Source organism: Ursus americanus, chromosome 33, assembly GCF_024610735.1.
Source record: "Ursus americanus isolate L20-20 chromosome 33, mUrsAme1.1.p, whole genome shotgun sequence".
In the NCBI taxonomy this organism is placed as follows: Eukaryota; Metazoa; Chordata; class Mammalia; order Carnivora; family Ursidae; genus Ursus; species Ursus americanus.
Genome location: NC_142159.1, coordinates 10,924,950 through 10,942,982, shown reverse-complemented (window position 1 = coordinate 10,942,982; position 18,033 = coordinate 10,924,950). Strand labels below are relative to the sequence as shown.

The 18,033-nt window shown below is 53.2% G+C and overlaps 1 protein-coding gene across 1 annotated transcript; it reads left to right on the top strand.

Moving 5' to 3' along the window:
- The first annotated feature begins 10,653 nt into the window (after positions 1–10,653).
- Positions 10,654–11,599, top strand: TRNP1 (TMF1 regulated nuclear protein 1). Its single transcript, XM_045782565.2, has one exon. It carries the CDS (start codon positions 10,773–10,775, stop codon positions 11,457–11,459), a length of 687 nt encoding a protein of 228 aa, XP_045638521.1. The 5' UTR covers positions 10,654–10,772; the 3' UTR covers positions 11,460–11,599.
- The last annotated feature ends 6,434 nt before the right edge of the window (positions 11,600–18,033 follow it).

Below are 18,033 nucleotides of genomic sequence, written 5' to 3'. Positions count from 1 at the left end.
CATCACGGCTCATTATACGTCAGCTCCACTTGCCTCCTCTGTGTGGCCCAAATGCGCCACATTCTCTTCTGCAAAGAATCTTACACTTCCTTCTCCTTGCACCTGGATCATTTCTCCCTGGCGCTTCTAAGCCTGGCTCCTTTGCATCCTTCAGGACTTCTTCATCAACCAGGATTTGTTCAATTATAAGGACAGAAAACCCAGCTCAAAACAGCTTAAGAAAAAACCAAACAAACAAAGAAACAAAAACAACAAAACACTTAACTGAAAAAGCCAAGGGGAGTGCCACCTTCAGGCACAGCTAGAATCAGGTGCTCGTGTGATTTTTCCGCTCATGAGGTTTCTCTGTCTCTGGGCTCTCCTGCCAGGCACCAGCCAGGCACTTCCTTTGTAGGGGCAAGATGACGGCCTGCAGCTCCAGGTCCAAAATCTACTTGGTCAACAATTCCTGGGCAAAGAAAGTCTCTCCTCTCCAGGAGTTCTAGCAAATGTCCTAGGATTGAGTTTTGTTGGCCAGGCCAGGATCACAAGTCCATTCACAAGCCCACAAGATGGGCTGGAGTCAGTCCCACAAAAAACATGCATTGAGGGGCGCCTGGGTGGCTCCTGCCTTCGGCTCAGGGCGTGATCCTGGCGTTCTGGGATCGAGCCCCACATCAGGCTCCTCCGCTGTGAGCCTGCTTCTTCCTCTCCCACTCCCCCTGCTTGTGTCCCCTCTCTCGCTGGCTGTCTCTATCTCTGTCAAATAAATAAATAAAATCTTAAAAAAAAAAAACATGCATTGAGCTTATCAGAGAAGCGCTGCCCCTTCAAACATAGAGGTGCTGTTGTCAAAAGTAGGATAAATGAATGATGGAAGGCAAAAACCACAGCTGCCCACTCCATCGTCCTTGACTTCTTGATCTAAAAGGACATCCTCTTGCTTACTCCCTGTCACATCACCTGTTGACTGCCTCCAAAGCACGCAGGTAAGCCGATCTGAAATAATATTTGTATTGATTCCTTGTGGCCTTCTTCTTTCCCTCTGGATCGAGAGCACTCAGCAAGCAGGCACCTCGGCCCTCTTCATCACTGCTACGGTCTGGCACTTAGGGCACAGAGTAAGTGCTTAATAAAGGCTTTGGGCAGGAACGAGCTTGCCAGGAAGCTGTCCTCTCTTGCTTTCTTAAGCATCTCCTAGGGGGTTCATGCCAGGTAGCCCGATTCCCTTCTCCCCTGGATCGATCCCATCAGCGTATCAAGGTGTTCCTGGTAGCTCCCATCCTACTGAACTCCTGTTCAACCCCAGTTTCTTGCCCACTACCAGCCACTTCTCTGTTTCTTTCCAAAACAAAACGTCACAGAAGCGCGGTCTACATTTGCCATGACTTCCTCGTCACTCTCAGTTTATTCAGTCATTTTCTTGTTTTGCCTTTTTATCACCAGCCACCCCTGCTCAGATTCCTTTGCTGGTTCCTCGCCATCAGCCTGACGTCTAAATACGGCACCTCTGCTTCCCTTCTCTCTCAGCACTTCCTCCCAAGCCCGTTCATCCCGCCCCATGCTTTAAGTGCCATCTGTATGTTGATGACAAATTGAAGTCTCCAGCCCTGACTCTCCAGTGCTGACTTCCAGATGCATCTATACACCTGCCTACTTATCATGGATATCCAATTTGGGTATTATGAAATAAGAGAAAAAGAATACATAGGTCTCTGCCCCCAGTTCCTGGCACAGGGCTCCTAAAACCCTTGTGATTTCCCAAGTGATAAAAGCATAAGGAGCATCTTTTGCTCCAATATTCAGTCTTTGACCCTAGTTCCTGACACTGAGCTCCTAGATCCCTTGGAGTTTCCTGGGTCACAGAAGCATCTTTGGCTCTAATGAGGTGACGACTCTTGGTGGGCTCCTGGATAGCTTCAGAATGGGGGCTGGTCTCCAGAAAGACCAAGTCGTGATTAGAAGCTTGAAACTTTCAGCCCCATCCTCTGGGAAGGGGAGAGAAATTGGAGATTGAGTTAATAATTGATTATGCCCGGAGTGCCTGGGCGGCTCAGTCCGTGAAGTCTGACTTCGGCTCAGGTCACGATCTCAGGGTCCTGGGATGGAGAGGGGCCCAGCATCAGGCTCCAAGCTCAGCGGGGAGTCTGTTTCTCCCCTTCCCTCTCCTACTGCCCCTCCCCCTACATGTGCTCTCCTCCCAAATACATAAATAACATCTTTATTTATTTATTTATTTTTAAAGATTTTATTTATTTATTTGACAGAGAGAGAGACAGCCAGTGAGAGAGGGAACACAAGCAGGGGGAGTGGGAGAGGAAGAAGCAGGCTCCCAGCAGAGCAGGGAGCCCCATGCGGGGCTCTATCCCAGGACCCTGGGATCAGGCCCTGAGCTGAAGCCAGATGCTTAACGACTGAGCCACCCAGGCGCCCCAATAACATCTTTAAAATAATTTAAAATAATTAATGGTGAAGGCTCCATAAAAATTCCCAAAGTAGGGGTTTTGGAGAGCTTCGGGGTGGTGAGAACATCCACATGCTTGGAGGATGGGACACCCTAATTCCCTGGAGACTGGAGCTCTTCTGCTTGGGGCCCTTCTGGACCTCGCCTTCTGTATCTCTTCTTCTGACGGTTCATTTGTATCTTTTATCACATCCTTGATTATATAATAAACCGGTACAGATAAATGTTACCCTCAGTTCTGCGAGCTATTCTAACAAATGACTGAATCCAAGGAGTGGCTCCTGGGAGCTCGGATTTGCCAAGTCAGACAGGAGTTGTGGGTAACCTGAGGCCCTAGTGCTTGTGACTGGGGTCTGAAGGGGACAGCAGTCTTGTGGGAAGGAGCCTCGTCCTCGTCCTCTGCAGTCTGTCCTAACTCCCGCTGGTGCCAGGATTGAATTGAACGGCAGGACATGCAGCCGGGGTTGCAGAACCGGTTGGTGTGGGGAGCACACACACACATACGCATTTGGTGACCAGAAGTGTCGGAAGTCAGGTATTCTGGGAGTAGAGTATTGAGAGCAGAGAAGAAAAACAGAAAATGGTTTCCAAAATGTGTCCAACCAAAATTCTTTCCAAAAGTTTACCTATCCACTATGTGTGTAGACCTTTACTGGAAATGTATTTTTTCCTCTCCGTATTTTTTTGAGTTTTGCCTTTCCACATTAGACTGATACTTAATGAACACGATTTTGCAAGTTATATTTCATTTTCCAGTGCACAGTCACTCAAACCATATTCTCCGAATGCTATGTTAATGCCACTTGTTTCAAATAATCGTTCACCTTTGAAACTGAGTATATACCCCCTGTAAAATATATTTCTTAGCTGGACTAAAATATGGGAAGATATAATGAGCTATTACCACAGACCCCCTCTGTTCTTATTTTTGTAATGAAGCAAGTAACATTTAGAGGAAAAGAAAAGAAAAACACCTCTTGACCTTGATTTCTCCATGAAACCTGTCCCTCCCTTGGTCTTTTCCATCTCAGTCAAGGGCACCACAATCCATTCTGCTGCTCTGTCCACAAACCCAGAGGGCATTCTCTGCCCTCCCCCCACCCCTCCCCCACTAATCCATCGCAAGTCCTCTCAGTTCGCCTCCAAATAGCACTCAAATCCATCCCCCCTCCCAGCTCTTGCCATTACTCCCGGCCTGGCCGCATCGTCTCGGCTGGTTTACTGCGGTAATCTCCTAACCCGTCTCCCTCATCCTCCTCTTGCTCCCTCGCAGGTCACTCTCAACACGGCAAACAGCACAATCTTTTAAAAACAAATCAGATCACGTTGATCCCTATTTAAGCCTTTCAAAGGCTTCCCCTGCACTTAGAGTAAAATTCTAATCCTCGCCCTGACCTCCCGGCCCAGCCTGATTCCCTGACCTCAGCTGTCCCCATTCTCCTATTGGCTCACCAAGCACTGAGCACACCGATCTTCCGTCTCAGAACCTTTGCACGTAATATTTTTTTTCTGCTGGGAAATCTCTCTCCCTAATTCCACGTGACTGACTCCTGCTCATCTCTCGGGTCTCCGTTGGAATGTCACCTTCTAAGGCGAAGCCCTGCCTGACTCTCCTTTCTATCATGTCACGGATGATTCCTTGTTCATGATTTCTAGGGAAGTACTATAGATAGCATCATGGTTGAAAATAGGTTCTGCAGGCAGATTGCCTGGGTCGAATCCTAGCTTGGCCATGCCTCGGCCATGTGACCTTGGCCACATTACTTAAGAAGCCTGTTCTTCAATTTCTTCATCTGTAAAATGGGTGTGCTAATAATAGTGCCTGCCAGGATTAGTAGCCAACGCACAGAGTAACCACTAAGTAAATATTAGCAGGTATTTTCTTCATGGCACACTTCTTGGGCCTTAATTATTTTGATTTCTGAAATTTAAGCTTTGGGGGAATCTTTTACTCACTGCGGTGGACCTTGCACGCAGCTGGTGCATAGCAAGGGCTGGATAATTGTTGAATGAACGCGTGAAAACAGAGGCAGTCTCACCCCTTTTGGACCTTACAATCTAGAGATCATGGAGTCTGACTTTGTTCTACTTACCCCTTGACACTTGGCCACGTTAGAGATGTGGAAACTGAGACCCATAAAGGTGGAGTGATTTGAGCGAAACTTCAAGGTGGGAGGAGCATTGCTCTTCCCAAGTTCCCGAGGGAAGTAACATTTCTATTTGTCAAAAACGTGGCGGAGTACCAAATACATGCAGACCTTGTCAGTGACCTGATGTAGGAAAGCAGTTCTGGTTTTCGATGCCGATGGCCAGAAAGAATTCTTGAGACATCTTTGGTGCAAAAAAGGTGGTTTTATTAAAGCACAGGGATAGGACCCGTGGACAGAAAGAGCTGCCCTGGGGTCCTGAGGAGTAGAGCATTATATGTTTTCAAGTGGGGAGGGAGTTAGGGATAGTGTAAGCCTCCCAGGTATTTTGGAAACAAGATTTCCAGGATCCCGAGGGGGCTAGCTATTGTCGGGAAAGGTCATTCATTACTGTTTAGTAAAAGCTCAGTCATGAGGCTCTTCAGATGTTTATCTGTGGGTCATACTTGGGGGATGTTTGCTAATATATATCTTGGGATGGAGGGGGGTAGAGATAAAGGAAGTTTCTAAGGGATTTTTTTAAAGATGTTTTAAATTTACTTATTTGAGAGAGAGAGAGTGAGTGAGAGTAAGCACAAGCCAGGGAGGGGTGGAAGCAGAGGGAGGAGCAGACTCCCCGCTGAGCAGGGAGCCCTAGATGTGGGGCTCCATCCCAGGACCCTGAATCAGGACCTGAGCTAAAGGCAGTCGCTTAGGCGACTGAGCCACCCAGGTGCCCCCCCTCCAAGAAATTTGTACGTGTTAAAGTAGACTTACAAGATCCTGGAGGGGCGGGCTAAGATTGCCTTTTGTCCTTAGTGAAGTATTACCATCCAGGCAGCTGAGTCCCCAGAGGAAGATCACTCTGCCTGTTTCAAGGCCTTGTCAGTGGGCTGTTTGTAGGTAGTAAGGACATTCAGTAACTTTTCTTCTGCCTTTGTTTCCCACTTCAGACCTGCTGCTTCCATTGTGAACACAAGTCATAGCCTTTTATGCTAGGAATACAAACCAGGGCAAAGTTTTCATCACAAGAGAAATGGAAAACATAGAAAATCTGTGAGCTCTCAGGAGGGAGCGGCAGGGGTGGGTAGCAGTGCTGTTGACTGACACAGAACTGACACTGGACTTGTGTCTTCCTGGGAAAGATGTCCAGTCCCCTGTCCAAATAACTACCACCCTCCAGACATTTTCTCCATGCTACTGCTAGGAATCCAGAGGCCTCATTTTATAATTGTGCGAACAGAGGCTTAGAATGATGGGACTTGCTCAAGGCCTCGTGACTTAAACCCAAGATTCCTTTAAGCTCTCATTAATATGAAAGCTCTTAACATGAGAATGGAGAGAAAGAGGAGGTGAGGAGGAGGGAGGAGATGGAGAGGAGGTGTCACTTGCTCCTTGGCAGGCAGGAGCCCTGGCAGGTGTGGAGCAACCAGAAACCTTGCGGGGAGGGCAGGGGAGTCTGTTGAGGAAAGAGGAGTTGGAGGCTGGGGCCTAGCCGGGTTATTTTCAGAGCTGCTATCTTTGCCTGCATCTGCTGAATTATTAAACTGTTATCACATCCTAGAGGGGGCCAGGCCAGGTTGCCAGGAAGAGGCTGAAAAGGAGGGGTTGGATCTCTTGGCGAGGCCTCGAATCTTCTAGGCTGGGATGGAAGCAGGCTCTTCAGGCCTTGATCTCCTGCCCCACCCCACTCTCAGCTGATAAAGGAGGATCCTGTCTGGGCCGTAGCCTCTGGCAGGCTCTGTTTCTCTCCTGTGGTCCTGGCCTGGGAGGAGCGTGTATATGATGGAGAGTCTGGAACCAGGTCCCCCTCGAGGGGGCCTCTTTTCTTTAGGGTCTCTGACTCAGACCGCAAACAGATATGATCGGCTCGTGAGACCTTGGAAAAATCTTTGCATCTGTGTCCTTGTTAGTGCTGTGGGTATTGGCAATTCCGTTCCTAGACCCCGAAGCTCACAGAGGAAAAGTACCTTTCTCAGGATTGCACAGCTAGGAATGGACTGAGCTTCAATTCAGACTGAGTCTCTCTATTCTAGATGCCTTTCCCCTCCCTCCCTTTTCTTTCAAAATATTTTAATATGTTCTTTGTTTCTCATCTTTTCTACAAAAGGAATGTATAACTTTTTTTTTCTTTTTTTTTTGTTTTTTTTTTAGATTTTATTTATTTATTCGACAGAGATAGAGACAGCCAGCGAGAGAGGGAACACAAGCAGGGAGAGTGGGATAGGAAGAAGCAGGCTCATAGCAGAAGAGCCTGATGTGGGGCTCAATCCCAGATCGCCGGGATCACGCCCTGAGCTGAAGGCAGACGCTTAACCGCTGTGCCACCCAGGCGCCCTGGAATGTATAACTTTTATAAAGATCAGACAAGCCAATAATCCTTACAGTTTTAAAATGTATTCCCTAATTCCAAATGTATTTGTCGGGCTGGCTGTGTCCTTAGAGGTGGTTGCCTGTGCCCCCCTCCCCCCCATCCACCCCCAGGAGCAGGAGCGCAGGCCAGTTAAGGAAGCTGGGCAGGAAGCTGGCAGATGCCAAAGGTCTCTCACCTCTGGTCCTGTGCACCTGGTTTCCCATCCTGAATCTTCCTTCCTTCCTGTCTCCACCCCCACCCCCATCTGTGCATCACTCAATTTGATTCATCCTTCAGGTCTCAGTTTAAATATCATCTCCTGCAGTGAACTCTCCTGAGCCCCTCCCCATCCAGCTGGGCTCAATGTCTGTTCTATGTCCCCACAGCCTCCGTGTTCCCCCCATCCCAGTAGATATCTCACTGAAATGCCATCACCTGACTGTGTTCCCCCAACTAGACTGTGTGCTCCCTAAGGACAAAGCCCCATCTGATCATCGCTGTACCTCCAGCAGCCAGCCTGACAAAGAGATAATGATCACATTTTTTTTAAAAGATTTTATTTATTTACTTGAGAGAGAGAGGGAGCATGGGGTGGGGGGTGAGGAGCAGAGGGAGAAGCAGAGCCCAAAGCTGATGATCCCAGGCCTCTGGGATCATGACCTGAGCCAAAAGGCAGATGTTTACCCAACTGAGTCACCCAGGTGCCCCTCAAATTCACTGAATGAGAGAAAGGAAGGAAGGAAGGAAGGAAGGAAGGAAGGAAGGAAGGAAGGAAGGAAGGAAGGAAGGAAGGAAGGGAGGGAGGGAGGGAGGGAGGGAGGGAGGGAGGGAGGAAGGAAGGAAGGAAGGAAGGAAGGAAGGAAGGAAGGAAGGAAGGAAGGAAAAGAGGGAGGGAGGGAGGAGGGGGAAGGGTTTCTACATTCCCAACAAGCTCTACCCTTGCATTATTTTTCAATTCAAATAAACATTTATCGACTGTCCTATGGGGTCAGGCACTCTACTTAACTTGAGGTGATTCTAATGATAAGCAAAACCAATCTAGGGAGAAAGACTATTGAACAACTAAACAAATACATAGATATCTGTAACTTGTGGGAAGTGCCATAGAGAATAGGAACAGGGGACAGATCAGAATAACAGGGAGGTGAAGGATGACTTTGGAGTGGGTCAGATCCACGTTTGAATTCTTTCTTGGCCGCTCATCTGCGTGTGGTCTTGGGCAAAACTTTTCACTTCTCTTTGGGCTTTGTTTTCTTATCAGGAAGAAAAGGCTGCTGATGGCTGTTTCTTGGGGATGCTGTGAGTATATACAGAATATTCATTCATTCATTCATTCATTCGTTCATTCGTTCATTCAATAAATATGGGTTAGGTATCTCCTATTCAGAGAAACGACTTGCTCAAATGGGCAATCTGTGTGGGATTTGAATTCAGGTCTGGGTGGGTCTCTGGATCTGGCTGATAATGGGGGTGGGGGGCAAGTTCTGGTCTTGTTCCCCTTGATTTGTCCCCCAGAGTTGGGAGTAGTGATCTGCCTGATGTAGGCAACATGCCTGTCAATCTACCCACAGTGATGGGGGTGGGGAGGCTTCTGCACAGAGAAGGACACAGGCTTTTTTTTTTTTTAAAGATTTTATTTATTTATTTGACAGAGATAGAGACAGCCATCGAGAGAGGGAACACAAGCGAGAGAGGGAACACAAGCAGGGGGAGTGGGAGAGGGAGAAGCAGGCTCATAGCAGAGGAGCCTGACGTGGGGCTCGATCCCACAACGCCGGGATCACGCCCTGAGCCGAAGGCAGACGCTTAACCGCTGTGCCACCCAGGCGCCCCAGGACACAGGCTTTGACGACACAAAGGAGACCATTCAAAGAAAGGACAGCATTAGCAGGGCATTCCTCCTTGCTGGGGGCAATCTGGAAACTCCTGAGCCTCCATCATCCCCATGGAGCTTCTCTGACTACTTGAGCCCCCATTCCCCTCACTGATCCTCCCTTCTCCCTCTGTGAGCCTCTTCCAGCACCAGCGAGGCCACTAGTCCTCTCCCACCTTACTGAGCCCATCATGTTCACTGAACCCTTCTTCTTGCCCTCACTGAGCCCCTCCCTCCTCCTCCACTGAGCCTAGTCACTGAACACCCTCCTCCTCACTCCTTCCAAGTCCTCCCCCCTCTTCCTCATGAGCCTGGTGTGCTGTCATGAACCACTCCCCTCTCTGAGCCCCGTCTGAGCTGCCTCTTGGGAGCCAAGCTTTCTCACCCCATCCCTCAGTCTAAGGCACCTGAAAGTACTTAGAGATCACAATGGGGGGGGGGGTGTCTCCATTCTCCTCCTCAACATCAAGTGAGTGCAGCTTCCCCATCAGCCTCCTCTTCAGGCTCAGACAGTAGTCACACGGGCTACAAATTTTTTTTTTAAAGATTTTATTTATTTATTCGACAGAGATAGAGACAGCCAGCGAGAGAGGGAACACAAGCAGGGGGAGTGGGAGAGGAAGAAGCAGGCTCACAGCGGAGGAGCCTGATGTGGGGCTTGATCCCGTAACGCCGGGATCACGCCCTGAGCCGAAGGCAGACGCTTAACCGCTGTGCCACCCAGGCGCCCCAGGGCTACACATTTTTGGCAGGTCCTCCAGAGTATAAGGTTTGCTGGGGTTCTTCCCAGTCAGTCTCAGAGCTGGTTTCTGGCCCCCCAGCCCCTGCCCCCGCCCACAACAGACACCTCCCATCTCTCATGGCACCTTCAAGTGGATGGAAACTGAGGCAGGGCCATGGTGTCTGGGTCAGTGTTTGGAGGTGGTAGGGCAGGGTCACTTCTACTTCAGGGAAAAATGGGCAGGGGTCAGTCCTATCATTTTGCCAGGATGACTGAAGTCCCATTTAAGGAGGGTCCCTCAATGATGGGAGACCCAGGTATCTGAGCTCCGAGAGGGCATGAACGGTCCAGTTGGTCCCATTCAGGGGTCCAGATTCAGCCACTGACCTGCAGTGTGATCTTGGACAAGGCACCACTGCACCTTCTGGGTCTGTTTCCCCCTCTGTTTCTAGATGTGGGGATACCTACCTACTGGGAGGAGCAAACAGGAGCAAGGACACAGGAAGAATTTTGCACACCATGGGGTCCGGAGCTCCTTTGTGAAAGCCGCTCCAGGCTCAGCTGCTCCACTGTGGTTTGTTCTGAAAGCGAAGGGCTTCCTTGGCGGGGAACCAACTGGGCCAGATCTCTACCGGGACGCCAGTCACCCCTCTACATTAACCTCTCCACTGACCCAGGGAGATTGGAGAAGGGGTCCTGGCGAGACTTGTGGCCCAGACCAGGCAGAACCGATTCGGCCAAGCGCCTGCGCGCGGTACGAGAAGGAGCACTGCGCAAGGAGTCAAGTCTCCTGAGTTCTAGGCCAGAGTCACTGGCACACAGTGTGGCCTCAGGCACCGCCCCCCCCGCCCCCCCTTCGCCGCGAGTCCATGATTTCTAAGCATCAGCTACCAGAGCTTATGACTCAGGGACCAGACGAGAGAAGATGCGGTCCTCTTTCTACCCCAAACTTGGGGGGAGGTGGATGGGGACCGGATGCCTGGGCAGGGCAGAGCTGAACGACGAAGGACCAGAGACCCGAAGGGTTTGGGCAGGGTCCTGAGAAGGCGTGGCCGGGGAGGCGGGCTCAGGCACGCCAGTCTCTGATTGGCTGTGCTGCCCACCGCTCCGCCCCGTGTGTTATAAGACGCACCCGCGGCTCGCGCGGGGGTTGCCGCGGCATCTCTCTAGCGTGCGCGGCTACCGTCCTCCCCCCCTCGCGGGGGCAGCTGTCCAGACCCGCGGACAGACAGCAGTAGGCCGCCGGGGGGCGGGGGATGCCGGGCTGCCGCATCAGCGCCTGCGGCCCGGGGGCCCAGGAAGGGACCGCGGAACCGGGGTCCCCGCCGCCGCCGCCCCGGGAGCTCCTGTCGTCCCCTCAGCCCCCGCCCCCAACTCCGACCTTGACTCCGACCCAGGCTCAGGTCTCGCCGCCCGCGGACGCGGCTCCGGCGTGGACGGGCTCGGCGGAGGGGCTGGAGCTGCAGCGCTGGCGCCTGGGCGCTAACGGGGCCGCGGGGGGCACCGGGCCGGCAGGGGGCGCGGCGGCGGCGGCGGCGGCGGGAGCCGGGGGCCGCGCGCTGGAGTTGGCCGAAGCGCGGCGGCGACTGCTGGAGGTGGAGGGCCGCCGGCGCCTGGTGTCGGAGCTGGAGAGCCGTGTGCTGCAGCTGCACCGCGTCTTTCTGGCGGCCGAGCTGCGCCTGGCGCACCGCGCCGAGAGCCTGGGCCGCCTCAGCGGCGGCGTGGCGCAGGCCGAGCTCTACCTGGCGGCGCACGGCTCGCGCCTCAAGAAGGGCCCGCGCCGAGGCCGCCGCGGCCGCCCGCCGGCGCTGCTCGCCTCGGCGTTAGGCCTGGGTGGTTGCGTGCCCTGGGGCGCCGGGCGCCTGCGGCGGGGCCACGGCCCGGAGCCCGACTCGCCCTTCCGCCGAAGCCCGCCCCGCGGCCCCGCCTCCCCCCAGCGCTGACCTCAGCCCCGGGACCCCTGGCCACACCCGACGGGCCATCGCCGAGGTTGCCGACCGACGGATTGGGACGTCGGCTGGATCACGGCGTCACCGATGCGGATGGACGGACTGACGGACCCCAGGAAGAGACAGTCGGGGGGCCGGGGGCCCAGTAAAGGAGGCTGAGGTGCGGTCTTAGCGTCTGGTGCATCTGAGGGGGCGGGGCGGGGTGGTGCGGGCCCCTGATCTCCCTTCCCTGGGGCTTCTGGAGTCCGCTGAGTCCCTAATAAAGCAGGCCACTTTGTAACTGCCTCTCCCAGCCCTCCTGGGGAGTGAGGTGGTAGCACCAAGTCCCCATGATAGAGTTGGATAAATTGAAGATGCTCAGATTCCAGGAGGGGTTTGCCAGCAAACTTTTACCAACTGGAGTCTGATGCACTGACGCAGGCCTCCCCCACCCCCTCAACCCGCGTTGCCTTTCCTGGGTCCCTTGTGGCTGTAAGAAGAGTATTGCCCTTGAGACTGCTGCTTTCTGGCACTGCCCAGCTCCACACCTTCGGGGAGGACAGAGTATTGAGGTCCCAGGATGGGGTAGGGGCTGGGCCAGCGAGGTACCACTGAATTCTCTAAGCCCCTGTTTCCCATTTGGGGGGATGGCATCCCAGAGAGGGTGAGGATTTGTTTCCAACATACTTAGGCCCTTCCACTTCTAGGAGATAGATCTTTTCTCATGCTCTCAAGCAGTTTTGCCAGGAGTACGTCCTGACTTAGATAACCAGGGTGAGGTGTTTGGTAACTGCCTAACCCCTCACCTGCTCTCCTAGGGACCCCCTCCCAGCCTGTCTCTAAGATGGCTCTGCCAGGGATAGAGCCAGGTTACATCCTTTAACAAGCCCCAAGGGGGCAGCTATGTCATCTGCTTCTAGAAAGGGAGGTCTTAAAGGGCCAGACCTGAAATGAGATTGACTTCTTTTCCTGTCCACATGCCCTTCAGGACCCCCCCCCCCCCCCGCTGTTGCTTTGCTGCTCATCAGCTGATTGGACTGCGGCCTCCCTTGTCAGTCTGTGAAGTGGTTATCCTCACCTCTGGGAAGGGCTGTAAGTGAGGTTAACACAGAGCAGAGGTCTTTCTTCTCCCCCCTTAAGTCACAGAGGAATGCTTTATTCTTTTCGATCCCACCTAGAAACAGGCACTGCTTTTGCTGGTGGAGCCGGCGCTAATTTAAAGTCCTCGTTTTATAGGGTGGCAAGGTTACATGCCAGTACCGGCCAGAACTAAGCCCCAGGCCTGTGTGTGTTCTTCCCATGGTGTCTCCTCCCTTCCCAGGGGCAGGGGCTACAGAGAACTGGTGTCCAGCCTGTCTGCTAATGTGACCTAGAACAACTCTGCCTCCTCTTTGGGCCAGTTTCCTCAGTCCCTCTCTGAACACTGCTATCTTTCCTCATGTCAGGGCTTGGGAACAGGGAAGAGAGGGTAGGATGAGAACATCAGAGTCACAGGCTTCTGGTTTAATCCTAGAGTCTTGAGGGTCAGGTGGCACTGCTCCGAAAGGCAGAGCCCCAGGGGCCCTCCCCTAACTCTCATCAGCCCTCCCTCAGGTACCAAACTTTGGGGCTGGTTTCTAACATCCAGGCCTTTCCAAACCCCATTCTTAGCTGGGGAAGGGAAGTCCAGGAGGAGATCTCAGGGAGTCTGAGAGAGCATGGGGACCAGGAAAGCAGTGAGGGGCCCTGGCATCCTCTGGCCTCCGTGGAGAGGGAGAAGCTTCTGAAGCTACTCGGCTCATTTGGGGTCTAGAGGCCCAGAGAGAACAAGGACTTCCTGGAGGTGACAGTGAGGAGCTCAAGCTGCAGGGCTGGGCTGCAGCCAGGACTGTTGGTTTTCTGCGTTGTACAGGAGAGGGGCACTTGGTCCAGAGAAGCTTTTAGCTAATGGTGTAAAGTGCTCTGTGCCATCACAATGTTGCCTTTCTCTGAGATTTATTATCATCAGCTCTGTGCTGATTTGGAGGGGGCAGGGAGTGAGGAATTAGAGCTGGCTCTTGCTGGAGAAAGTGATGCATGTGTGTGGGAGACGGAGATTGGTCCTAGTGTCACAGGCAGCTCTGTCCCCCTTCCCCCTTTCTAGATGTCCCACTGCCTCTCACCCAGGGTTTTGACCTGGGGAACACAGTACTCAGTGACTTGAACCCCAGCTCATGGTTCAGTGCTTTGCCCACCACTCCTCAGCCAACTAGTAAAAGTCACTTTCCCACCCCTGTCTGGCCCACTCAGCCCCCTGTAGGAGGTTCCGTTTTCTCCTCAGTCAACAAACACTGATACCTACTCAGTCCAGGGGCGCAAGAAGCAGCACTAATTTCAGAGGGTCTCTGCTTTAAAGGATTTGTGTCTCCCAGCCCTCCTCTAGGCTGCCCTGGCAATCACTATCCCAGGAGAACCACTGGGGCTGGGCAGTTTGTGGTGTTGGAGGGCTATTTTAGGCCTTCACAAATAACTACAGCCCCCCCCCCCCCGGTCTGGTGACTGACACACCCCTCCCTCTTTCCCCCAGTTTCCTGAACACTTTCTTGACGACTCCAGCTCTGGGAGTCTTGAGAACATCGATGGCCAGCAGTGAATCTGGGATTTCAGCAAAGGGAAATGAGAACAGAGCCTTTCTTCAGGCCAGCGTTTGGGGCTGGGAGAGAGTTCAGGGTTCTAATTTAGAACTTGCCCCTCCCCTGGATAAGTCCTTCCCTCTTTTGGAGGGCCCTAGCCCAGTGAAGGCATCTCGGAGCGGCGCCACCAGAGGGCAGTGTGGGGCTGCTTCCCGGAGCGTGGGGGCGTGGCCTGGAGCAGGCTCGGTCCCCAGCGTCCCCGCCCCCGATCAGCCCCCTCCGGTCCTTTCGAACCTTCCTAGGCCTCGAGTTTTAAGAGTCTGGCAGAACGAGCGGGGCGTGGCGGTCATTCAGAGAAGGGGCGTAAGGTTGGGCGTGTAGTTGGGCCTGGGCCCCGGACCTCAGGAGGAAGGTCCATCAAGAAAGACTTTACTGGAAAAAGGTTGCTCCTGTTGGCGGTCACCGTCTGAATGAAAGCCTGTAGTCATTTCGCTCCTCACAGATTTGTTACACTGATAATTGATCAGAACATCCCATTCTGCAGCCACCTGGGGACCAGGGTGGCTTCCTAGAGATTAGGTTTAAACAGGTCACAGCTAAGGTGCTCCAAACCTGTAGTGGGCAGTCTCTCGAGGAGGCTTCCTCAACCCCCCGCCACCCCCCACCCCCCCCCCCACCCCCGGCCCGCCGAGTCCGTAGAGAAAACCCAATAGCCCAGGCTTCTCGGAGATAAAAGAGAAGCTCCCTGCTTTACAGCCGGGGGGGGGGGGGGGGAGGCACTGGGGAGACTTGGGAGATTCCAGCCTATCTCTTCCTCCATTAGTCCTTGACGAACCCTGGCCAGGTTCCTTGGTTCTGGAATTATGTTAACCACCTCGGTGCTAGGCACTGTGCTGAGCACTTTACACCCTTTGTTATACTCCTCCCAGCTACTCTGTAAAGTAGGGGTCATTATCCCCATTTCCACGGATGAGGAAACTGAGGATCAGGTAGAGCAGGTGACTTGCCCAAGAACCTAGAACCTGTAAATGAAGGGTCCTTTAAACAGTCTATGTGGCTTTTCATTTATCGGGCTAGTAAGGGCTCTGTTTGGGGGGGGGGGGGGGTTCTGGGCTCTTAGCCTTTAAGTCTGAGTACCATGACCCCTGGTCCTCGGATCTGGGAGGGATGTGATGAGATGTTGGAAGGGTGGCAGAAGGTGCTCCCCCCCCAGTCACCACCACCAAGGTCTGGGCACACCCCCAGAAGCTGGCTCCCCACCCTGGTTGTCTGGGCTCTGAGGGGTGAGTCAGGCTGAATCAGCACACCTGGCTTCAGGCAAGGACAGGCCAACGAGGCTCAGGGCCTGGGCTTGCCTTGGAGGGCTACCTCCTCTCCCTGCGCACCTGGCTGGAATATTTGGTGCCAACAAGAGCAGAGAGCCTGGGCTAGCAGAGGAGGAGGATGACAGGCTCCATGACGGGGGCAGAAAGCGCCCCAGGCTTGGAATAAGATAGATCTGGGATTCAGTGTTTGCTTGTAACTTCTCAGCTGGAAGACCTTGGGCCAACGACTTCCCTTCTCTGGGCCAGTTTCTTGTGTGTGTGTGTTTTATTGGGGAGCTGGAGAGGAGATAACTCCTATTTAATGAGAGGTCACACTAAGCACCTGGCACATAGTGGAGATTCATAAATGTCTGATAGGGCCCATCTGCCTAGCCCAGGAGAGGCTGCTAGGACAGAGCCCCTAGGCAGTGTGGGCCTTTGCTTCCCCGGAGCATCGCCATATCAGGAATCCCTGGAACGATCCCCCTTCTCCCCCCACTGTGGGCTCTGGGGAACTCCATAAGGGGAGAGGTGGTGGAGGGGCAGGCTTTTCTTCCCAGGAACATTCCATTCCAGCTGCTCAGACCAGTAGGGATCCCAGCCAAGGACAAAGGCCCAAGGGAACCTCAGCTTGCCCCAAGAGCCCCCATCCCTTCCAGGGCAGGAGCCAGTGGAGCCCTGCTCCGGTACCTTCTCTCCACAATGGCCCTTCTTGAGGCAGATGTTGAAGGGTTTGGGTGGGGCTGGGTGGCTGTGGGAGGGAGGTAATTAAAGCTCTTGAAATGATTCTTTCCAGCTCCTCCCAGTTCCTCAGAGCCTCCACTCTACGGATCTGGACTCCTGGATTCTGCTTCTGACCTGGGCATCTCCTTCAGGAAGACGTCCCACAACCTTACACAACCGAATTGATCCCATACAATCTTGGCTCTGTCCTCCCTTCACAAGGGCCTTGCACTCAACGGTGGCAAGGTGCTCAGTTCTGGGGAAGGTGCCCATACTCTGAGTTTCCTTATCTAAGCCACATTTGATTTTGGCTGACACTGTGTGATTGGAAATGTTACGACAGGTCCTCTGAGATGCAATCAGATTATTTAAGAAAGCAGCAAACATTCCCAATGTGAAAAAGAAAAGGATTTCTTTTAAAATACAGTCGTCGTTCTTAGTCACAGTGCAGCTGGGGTCCGCATTTTGCTCTATGTCATGGCTTCCCACTCTGACAACGCTGGGAGGCTGTTTGAGGGGAAATGTTGGTCTGAGAAATCCCTGTTTCCCTCCCCCACTGTCCTTGCCCTCCCTGACTAGGGGTGTGCCTGTGGCCCCTCAGAAAGATGATCAGCTGCTGGCTCCAAGGGGAGGGGCACCTCTTTCTCAGGGAGACATAGTGGCAACATAAAAATTTGGAGTAAAGTTTTGAATGAAAAAAGGGAGCATATTTATTCACATCTACTGATAATAAAGGGAGGGGGGCACATTTAGTCACCATCAACCCAGAACTTGTATTCTGCAAAATGAATGTCTATTGAATCAATCCCCTGATTTATACATTCAGGAAGAATAAATTTCAATAATGTGAGACAAAGGCCTGTGGTTTTGAGGTTTAGTTTGCAAGTGTCCCTACTGCCTTTCCTTTGTGTGTGTCTCTTACGACTCTTCGGGTTGGCAGTTCCTCGAGCAGCTTCTGTTTGGTTTCGGTTGGCAATCTGGCCCTGTTGACAGATTTGCAGACTGCTTTCCCCCTTGATCTGGCTCCAAGCTCACCCTCTCCAGGATGTCTCCCCAGTTAAGGATGTGAGGAGGAAGCTGGGGGATGGGAGTGCACACGTGGGACTGTGTGCCGAACGGAGAAGGTCGCACACGTTTGTGATAACATGGCAGCGTGGTGACCCGTGGAGGATTATGTGTGACTGTGCTGGTGATCACAGGGGCCTGTTTGTCGGTCAGGGCCCTGGCAGGAGACACGGCACCCTCAAACTGGGAAGAGATTTCAAAAGGGATTATTTCCAAAAATGTGGGCTTAAGAATGGAACAAGGGCTGCAGCTCTCTGGGGCTAGCAACAGTGGGGAGCCTTCACAAGGCGGAGGGAGGGCACGGACCTGAGGGTGTAGCTGTGTGGGGAGCGCCCCTGACAGGAGCAGTGGCCTTTGGTTGAGAGATGCAGCCAACCAGGGCAGCCTGGTGGGGAGGGAGCAGGTGGAATAAACACCCCATTCTCCTCCTTTCTGTCCGGGGCCTCTCATTGGCTGAACGCAACAGGAAGGCTGAGAACAAGGGAGCCATTGATGCGCACGCAGTCCACAGAGGTCAGCCTCCTGGGGCTCGAAGCATGGAGAAGGGTGGCGAGCGTGGGACTGGAGGGGCCAACACATCATGTCGCTGCCTTAGGGCATGTCTTCTGTTCCCTAAAGTTCACAGCAGTGCCTCTTCCCCTTTTGGAGCTCCTCCTCCCCACGGTGGCCCATAAGGGGCAGGTGGACTGTGCCTGGGGAGCCCGGTGGGGGGGGGGGGCTTTCCTCCCTCAGCCTTCCCCTTTCTGGCTCTGATTCCCAGGTCTTGATTTCCGCCTGTCCTGGCATCTTAGATGGCTGCAGAACTGTCCATGAGAGAACAATGCCAGCCGCTGAGTCATTGTGTTTCTCACACCCAGAAACACTGCACCACCCCCAACACACCCACAGGCACACCTGCTGCCACCA

Coding starts and splice junctions, on each gene's coding strand:
- TRNP1 (XM_045782565.2), top strand. CDS start 10,773: ATGCCGGGCTGCCGCATCAGCGCCTGCGGCCCGGGGGCCCAGGAAGGG.